Source organism: Mya arenaria, chromosome 4 (genome assembly GCF_026914265.1).
Source record: "Mya arenaria isolate MELC-2E11 chromosome 4, ASM2691426v1".
NCBI lineage: Eukaryota > Metazoa > Mollusca > Bivalvia > Myida > Myidae > Mya > Mya arenaria.
In genome coordinates, this window is record NC_069125.1 from 72,032,223 (window position 1) to 72,041,983 (window position 9,761).

Here is a 9,761-nt window from a genome sequence, read left to right on the forward strand (position 1 = left end):
CTCAGCGTTGTCCCCTCACAGTCTTTTTGACGAATTATTCGGATGAATAATATTACCTATCAGTAAATCTATTTTGTAATTTTAAATTGTTGCTTTATATACGTTTTCAACTGCTTTTGCACATCTTAATACAAATACTTATTTTCTTCACTGTTTTGATATGATATGTGTTATTGGGTATCTGTGACACAGCCTGCAAATGTCATATATTAGGTATATTTCCATCCGGATGTCTCGTGAATAATTATTAAAATATTAATGATCTTAGTACTCATAATTTTATTTAACATTAATACAGGCACTTTAAAAATACGAAAGTTTGTTTTTTGATGGTTTTACCGAAGTGTTCTTTGGCATTTTTAAAGGAACAAACTGTTTGGTTTTGCTTTGAAGAGCAAGCCATAACAACAATTTTCAGGTCAAATTAACGAATGGCGTTTAACAAATTATTTCATTTTTCATACTTGTTTATTTTTCAATGATGTAACAAAAATATGATAAATATTATAGTGAACATAGAACATCAATTATTTATAATATTGTGATGTAGGTCGAGCAAATTCAAGCATTCAACGTCAGACTTAATTCCTGTTACCACATAAAATCATAGTATGATTCAAAATCTTGTATTATAATAGATTTATTCTTTTTCAACACCGTATTTTCACATTTTCACAGTATAGTGTTCCGTTTATAATATATTTATCTTTGAAATGATATCTTCTTTATTAAATAATGTCCATAAGAACATCATAGATAAAAAATAACACATATATACATCAGGCGGCGTTACAGATGATGCTGCTGACACTTCCTTCGAGTGTATCGGACTGTCACTGCTAGTAAAGGCCTTGACGGTCTCAGCACCAGTTGTAGGTCTGGTCGATGTGAAGATGGAGATAACGTCCATAGGGTGGCGCACTGAGCACGGGTAGCTGTACGTCCGAAACACGTGCGATATGGATGAATTGAGCAACCGGAAGTATGTGTCTGCGGCGGACATGGAGCATCCTAAAGCAGTAGCCGTATACACACAGAGAACGTAGTCTCGTGCAGCGCTGAGGAAAGTGAGATTCCTGTTAGATCGCATTCAGTATTGATATTAAATATAGTTCGTAATTAACAGATTGTTTCATAGAATGTTTTAATTGTAAACTTGCTGTGAGTCTTAGTTACCAAATTAGCATGACAATTTCCATAAAGTATCTAACCTGCAGAAAAGGAGCTTGTAAGCCGGAAGTCGGACATCGATGTCCTTAATGGCGGCCACCTGCTTGTTCCGGCAGGCAACGTGCGAGCCTTGGAGCCGATGAAAGCAGGCGCGGTGCTGGAGGTAGTCTGCAACAACCCAATTATTGATACACACGATAAACAGTTATATGTTGATTTTGGTAACTACCGACAAGTTTCGAATACTTATTCACAAGCTGGTTTCTGAATAAAGGTAAACGTGTTATACTATATTTGATCACAAACAGACATCCCATTTGTTATTTTAGTTATACTTACCGTTGAAAAGATCAGTACATATAAGGCCAAGGGAGACGTCGAATGTTTGGATTTCTTCCCGTGTCCGGTTGTTACATGACGTCAAAAACGGCTCAGTGCAATTGCGGTAATCCTGGTACGACCTTTCAAGAGTAATGTTGTTAACAGAGGATTAGCAAGATTTAGGTATTTACAAAAAACACTGACAGATCTTTATTAAAAATATAATTTATATTAAACCAATTACCAACAATTTCAAAGCATATTAACTATTTGCACCTGACCTTTGTTAAGGCATTGAACAATTCCATTTAGCCTACCCTCATACACCCCCCCCCCCCCCCCCCCTATTGACGCTAGCATGAGAGTATTTGTGTCCCAGATGTTAAAAATCGATAGTTGGATTAGGAGATTTATAATGAGTGTTATTAGGATATAATACACAGTTGGAATTCCCCGTTTGGTGCTTTAAAGATTGTTAGGACACGGCAATTGTTTGTGCGTACCTGCACACTGTCTGCAGAGTGGTCTGATTGAGATCTGGCACATATCTGCCGAGAGCCGGTTGGGCGTAAAGGGCCTGCATCTGTAGATAGGGCCGAGAACACGCCTGTCTGTGAGCCTCCGAGCACTGACAGGCAACCTGGCACAACAGCAGCGCTGGAACAATACAGACATGCATTCATACAATACAATACCTCTTTAAGGTTCAAAATAGTGGATGTCGTAACATGCTTCTGGTACCTTTAATGCTTAGACACCATATGTAAATATGTGAATATGGTACCGGCGTAAACATCTTTAACTTTGATAACACATCTAGATCGAATGAAACATGCCCATACGTCAATAGCAAATAACCTGCTCATTTGCACTGCAGCAAAACCATTTAACAACAAGAAAGTGACACCGCAAACACGAATGCTGGAGGACATCATGTTGACATTAAACATCAATACAAATGTTCCTCTCTATACACGTACGCTCGTATAGGAGCTTGCGTCCTTTTCGGAAACACGGTCTATTTGTGATGCCAACTAGTAGAACCTTTCTTTGTATTGTTTTGTGGAGCCCGTACCAATTAGAGAACCCCCTCGGAACACAAATAACCTCCTGAAGTGGACACCGAATTTGTGGATATTGAAAGTCATCAATTTACGGCGATAACCATGTTACCATCATTCTGGCTTTGAAGACAAGAAGTGATAAAGTGGTAGGCAATTGACCGGACAGGCCAAAGCTGCCACTCCTAATAAGCTGAATGACTTTATCAAACATAGAGATGTTTGTACGAGGGAATTGGCAATAGACTCGTTATGATCTAAGAAACACCTTTTGCAAGACCTTCCGGTTTACGCTTAATTTGTTCCATTAACCATTTAATCATCACTCGTACTTAAAGCTGCACTCTCACAGATTGAACGTTTTGACAACTTTATTTGTAGTATTGGAACGAGCCAATTTAAGCAAACATGCATGGGAACCAGTCATATATGACTGCTGGCAAAATTAGATGGCAGATTTTTTATATTTAAGATAAAAAATGTTTATTTTTGTAAATCGCTTTTAGAAACAACACATTAATTTTCGGACGGAAATATGAAAATATGCGATTTCATCTTTTGTCCGCAGTCTGTTATCACTGGTTTGCAGACACCTACGCAAAAATTGGCTCATTCCAAGTAAAAAACTAAAAAATAGTTGTGAAACGGTATATCTGTGAGAGTGCAGCTTTAAATTACAATTTCAAAGAAAGTTTTCAAGAATATATGTCCATAAACAATAACCGCGATATTTTATTGTGTCGCTACTGTGGTTGTCCCTGCATACTGTGCATCACTTTGCTGTAATCTTAACCTCTTGGATAAATGGATCCTGATACTTTTATCATTTCCAGATATAAGTAAATGAATATTGAATGCATTTTATATCAATAGTTGGCTGCAAAAAATAATGCAAGGCTAGCGGCGATGTTGCCGTTCGTTCTACCACCATTCTTATCAGCTGTTGATTAATAACGCAGGCTCCCGAGAAGGCAAAAAGCAGACCCCTGTTAAATTAGGCCTCAAATTGTTCTGACTTCTCAATTAACTTCCATCAGTTTGACATATGCCCATCGATTGGCGGGGTCCGGGTAATAACTCACGGTAACCGGAGCCCGTCCATCATCCAAACGCTCTGCAAATGTTTCGGTGAAACCAAATACCATAAACAGTCTCCTATTTCCATAACAGGGCTATAAATCGCATTTGAAGACAGCTTTTTATGACCAATATTATATATTTATTCAACAATTACAGTTGCATGTATGTTAATGTAAAATGTGTGCTTATAATATGAAATAAAGTTGCGGAGAAAATCTGCCTGCTTCAGTTTAAATACAGCGTCTTTGAACACTCTATGCATATTTTATTTGACTTTGGTCCCCAATGACGTCATTCCAGTTGTTGTATAGTGCCAGATGCCAGTTTACATATGATTACGAACATGCTAAATGGGTCGGTGTTGCCTAGATCCTCGAACAACTGTAGTATGATGACGTATGTATCGTAAGGTGTATATAACTGGACGTTCTGGTAAGGCTATTACAGAAGCTTCATAATTAAGGATTGATCAACAAGCTAGCGTTATAATTATGTGACATATATTTTTCAAACTCGAGGCACTCAATGCATCACAATCCTGCCCTGTTCCTATATTTAAGCACTGCTCTTATTGTATCTGGCCCCACATTCAGGGAGTACAGTGTCGACACAAAGGACGTAATAAGGGTTACTAATGAAGAGAAAGCCCTTTAATTGCCTAGACGCTAGAACCTTCAACCTATTCGAGACAATATATCTGACTTACGTAATGCTTCGTAAAGGTTTATTTATAAGCATTGCTATTAACAGTAGTCCATAATGTGAGTGTTGTGTCTATATGCCGTTTTTCTTGTTTAATTACATTCAATTTTTAAATATGCCTTTTGTAAAATGTTCTAAAATGAGTTATATTATATCTTTGTGTGAAATTTGCAAATAAAGTATTGTATTACGTTTGTTGAAGATAAATCTTATTCAGAACTCCAATTTACAGTAAATAAATTAATATCAATGTTCTTAACCTGTTTATCAGCAAAAAATAAAGTTTGCAATGCAGATATAAATGTGTCGGCAACGAAAAATGCAACGCAGTCGTAGTAGGACTATGTGCTTTCAGTGTAACTTTTGAAACGATATAGCTTGTTTCGAAGACAGGATGTATAATACCTTTTAGTCCAACAGTCCCTATCTTGTGACGACGCTATTAACTACGGAATGCCGTTAGGGCCATCGCCTGTGGATGTTCATCTGAAACGCGATACTCGATAGTCTGATAATGACAATGCGAAATCATGAAACTACGTTAACGAAAATCGAAAACTACGATGGTGAAAACGCAAAAATACGACAGTACGGTAATGATAATGCGTTATTATATCGTGTTTTCACCATCGAACTGTCGATATCGTAGTATCTTACTGTCACATTTTCATCATCGTAGTGTCGCGTGAATAACGTATCGTATGTATTATATTGTATGTAAAAGCGACCCTGATTATAATGGAACTAATTAATGGTTGTTCCAATACTTTTGTATAGTAGTTTTGTTATGGGATGTGATAACATATAAACAATACAAGCTATAACATTCTACGTCAGAGTTCTGAGATATTAAGATGGTGTCCATGTTTTAGGCAGAGTCTATAGAATTTCCTACTCCAGCTCAATAGTCTACATGAAATGGACACTTTTTGGTTTGTATTTGAAATCCAGCCACCTGATTGGACAGTAAGTTGGAACAACATCAAATAGGTTTCGGAATGAATGACACATTGAAATATCACCATGTGTCCGAAAGCAAGTATGAGTTCTGCTTATGAAGTAAGATATCAAGTTGTAAGAATGATATGGCGTGTAATGTTCATGCACGGTACAATGTCATCGTTGCATTAAACGTGCTACTTGGATTATGTCTTTGAAGATTTTTTCTTATTCAAAATATGTTCAGTGATAAAAGTGTTCGCTTGTTTACTTGTTTAAATTTGTTTTTAATTGCTAGTGTAAATGCCTCCACAGACTCGCATACTATTATTATATGATAAATATAGATCATGATCAAATAGTAGATAGGTTATCTGTTTATATATACTGAGTAATTGATTCTGGTTTTAACATTAGGCCGTTGTTATGTTTTCGCCGAATATTTTCAAAGAATTATAATTAAATGAGCGAATGCTTGAGTGATCATTGCAAGTATGTAATTGTGAATCGTTTTGACAGCCTCGAGTGGAACTGAATAAACCACCGACATGCTGAGGGTGTTTATTTGAAGACGCATGTGAAACATACGAAACAGTTATGTTATTGCTGTCCCATATTTCTGAAATGATGAGGTGAGAATCTGAGGGTATACATGAATAAGTTGACGTCTTTTAGAAATGTACTGGTCAATGTAACTATTACCAGTATCAGTTAATTATAAAAGTATATTGTTCGAAACAGTCCTGTCAACACCCCATTTCAAGTAACTGTGTTGCTACATCTACGCGGGTAGCATGTGTTGAATGCGACCATTACAGCATCGCCCTGACAGTAATCAATTTTATTACTCCGTAGAATCTCCTTTAATCTAATTTCTGCCTTCGTCTTGGATGATGTTAAACGTCAAAACGATACATAATTAATACAAATGCTTGACGTCAACGTTAGTTCTACCAGAACTCAATTAGCAAAGTAAGTGGCATTTATTCTACTCAACACTAAGCCACTGAGGCAAAAGTGACCGCATAGGGCACAATTAGATGACAAATGAAAAAAAAAGGTAGAACCACCAATCAGCATATTTTGCACCGATAGGTCAAAGAAAGGCATACACTCCAAGACGTGTCATTTGTCTAGTTTCTGACCAATATTAGTAGTCAAAATTAATAGCACAATACTAACAGGCATCCATAACAGGACCCATACAGGCATCATACCCATATTAAACAGGTGTAACGAGGGTACATGTTTTTACTGCAAACGGTAAATTTACCAGTTATAATATTTGAACGTTTGAACTCCCATTTTTCAACATTTATTTATAGATAGCTAGAGATGTTAAGCTCATGTAGTTTTTAAGACGATAAACGATACAGTAAGCTTTACGACAACCATCACAATACTAACATTTAATCAAGGTAATAATTATAAGTCTGCAAATTGAATTTGAGATAAGTCTTGGAATGTACAGTGAAAATCTTGAGCCTTTAAACCTGTTTTCGGACATCAAATCTCACGTGTCGACCAAAATATAAGATTGACGCAATAAATAGTATACCTATTAGCAATCCCCTTAGTAATCCCCACTGCCAACATTTCAAACCATTTAAATGTCGGTTCAGAGAGAGGGACGAATGTCAAATGGCTGTATCCCTAAGTTACCGTGCCTCTAACGTCAATTCCTGGATCCGCTCCTGTCCCGCAGACACCATCAGATTAAATAAAAGAGAAAAAAAAATAACGAAGGAAACACATAGTCGTCAAATAACAAAGAATATAACATTTTTCAAAAGATCTGGTCTTATCAACCGATGCTGGAACCTCCACGGTACTATTAAACCATCCACACAAACTTATCTGCATGCATAGATAGTCTCTCCAGTAGTTTGAAAGTATGCCTTAATAGAGTGTAGAAAGTGAAGTACTAAAAGAGTGTTACTATTTTTCAAACCCTATACATGTACATGTATGAGATTTCAACCAAGTACATACAATTGCCTCTGGGATCATGACGAATGCAAACACAGGATACTGATGGTTAGTTACCACAGTGAGCTGATACGGTGACTGTACGTGGTGGTATTCAACTTTCCTATCGTTGAGCTGCGTTTAATCAACAATGCTGGCGATGTTTTACCGATCAGCATATTTTTGCCAGTGGAATCAGTTATTGGACTCATTTATTTTATTCCAATTTAAATTAACGGCGGTGTTTCTTCAAGGCTAATATTGCATCAAGACAGTCAACATATCAAGCAAGACAGTAGAATGTGTTTTGGTTGTTGAAAGTGATACATAAGTTGTTGGAACACCCCATGAGTGCTAATATAATTAGTTTTAAACGTTCTCCTAGCGCTCGACTTAATTTCCCAGATGAAATGAGCTAGGATAAACGATGGCTTTTCTGTTTTTTCTCATTTTTGTAGCTTATGGATGCATTTACATGCAAAATACATTCTAAAAAAGACGACAAAACCACACTATTTAATTTTAACTTCAGGATTCATTGCTATTCAGCGCTTTGCAAAAAAAGTTCACAGGATGTTTCGTAGTTTTGTAAAGTAATGGTATCCATTGTTCACTGGAGGAAAAAGAAGGACAATAATGACAATAGTCTGAGATTTCAGTTATGATTAAAAAAAAATAATGTATATTTACGATGTTACACGAAGATTATCATAGCGAATATTTTTGATACAACAATATATGATGCGGCAAAAGCAATATTAAATTATAATATGATGTCGAATATTGCATTCAAAATCTTGTGAAAACATTAGAACATTTTACAGTTAAAATGAATTGATGGTTATACAAATATAAACGTAAAAATGATAAAGGGAACATGTTTTTTTTTTCTAAATATATCAGAGGAAAGACAATTCAGATGAAATATAAAAGAGAACATGCTTCTTTAACAAAATATACAATCTTTTAAAAATAGGTGCATCAATTTTGTTTCACGTGAACATATGCACAGCATGAATGCGCTTATAACACGGAGGGTCCTTCGACAACTACATTTAACCAGCTCTTAGTTTGGTTTTCAATTCAAAAGCATCTTTTGAAATGCTTTAACATAAATATATCCAGACTTAAGTATGTTTCAGAAAGATTAAGTGTCAGTATGAATATGATTAAAACAGTTTAAAAGGTGGATTAGCTGTTGACTCACCTGCCGCCAGCACGCAGCTGAAGGCTGCAATATCCAGCCGGTACTTTACCGCCATTCCAGTGCGGCACTCCCGTCGTCTTAGCAACGACAACTTCGAACTTTCTCGAGAAATAAAATTAATTTGAAAAATATTTTATTATCAGTTTCACTTTTTTAAATGTGAGCGTCTTATACGTTCTAGTGTGAAGTTAATCCATTTGAAGGTTTATTTATTCCATTCGCTTGAAGCATATCGCATAAATGGGAAAATAGAAAAGATCATTACGATCTGCTCATGTTTCACTTTCGAATCCCTTCGATTCTATTAACGAAGATGATGATTTAATCATCGTAAAATCTCATCACTCAAAAGGTCCATCGCCACTAAAGCAAGCCATTACATTCCATTACATGCGTTATTGCCCGGTTCCGTCCCGGTACTACACCATTTCCGATACTTTTTACTCTCCACTATTCCCCCGGCGTCTTCTGTTTTCCATCACTAATTATACTCTGTACACATTTCCTTAAGAAAGCTGCAACAAATACTTGGATAAACAACGTTTTTTTCTAGAGTATGTGAAAAGAAACACACGGTTACTAACTGAACGTAGAGTCTCCACTTATGACTTCCGCCGATGAATCATTGAAATCAAGATTGAAAAAATAATAAGTTTGAATAAACATTCGCCTAAAGCATGCGTCGGTCGCAAATGAGTCCCTAAACTGTATATTATAAATAACCGTATATCGAGGTGCTGGAACGATTTATGCACACTACTGATGAACGTTTCATTGATAAGCTTGTATGCAATGATGCAAATATATATTTGCATAATCAAATTAATACAGAAGTTATTAATTTAATAAACTGCTCACGGGCAAGCAGGAACGTTTCCATTGAGTTCATCGATATTGGGAATCATCCTCAATATACCCGATACCCACTATCGCTGAATAATTACAAATCCTCGCGATATGTGAATTGAAAGAAAACAACACACATATATGGTATATGTAAGTCAGAGTTATTAAAGTGTTTTCTCTATGCTCAGCTATCACATTGAACAGCACTCATGAGATACAATTAAGAGTGAGATTGTTTCGGGTCATCACAGTGATCAAAGAGACAACTCAGGCTGGTAGAAAAGCTAGGAAACCATAACAATACGCAAATGAGACTGGACGTTAAGGGCTTTAACTTGTACATGTAGTTTCATTTGATTCGTTTGTACTTTTATATCGTATAAGAATAAAATAGTATGATATTATACATTTACAAACATCCAATAATAATTTTAATTAGTAAAGCTTTCGGTTTCAGTCATCAAATG

At 36.1% G+C, this 9,761-nt stretch overlaps 1 protein-coding gene across 1 annotated transcript; it reads right to left on the bottom strand.

The window, feature by feature from the left end:
• Positions 1-446: 446 nt before the first annotated feature.
• LOC128232634 (uncharacterized) lies at positions 447-9,267 on the bottom strand. Its single transcript, XM_052946306.1, has 5 exons — positions 8,449-9,267; positions 1,995-2,148; positions 1,510-1,631; positions 1,212-1,338; positions 447-1,058 (listed from the first exon to the last, which is right to left on the bottom strand). Exons 1-5 carry the CDS (start codon positions 8,501-8,503, stop codon positions 692-694), a joined length of 825 nt encoding a protein of 274 aa, XP_052802266.1. The 5' UTR covers positions 8,504-9,267; the 3' UTR covers positions 447-691.
• Between the last annotated feature and the right edge of the window lie 494 nt (positions 9,268-9,761).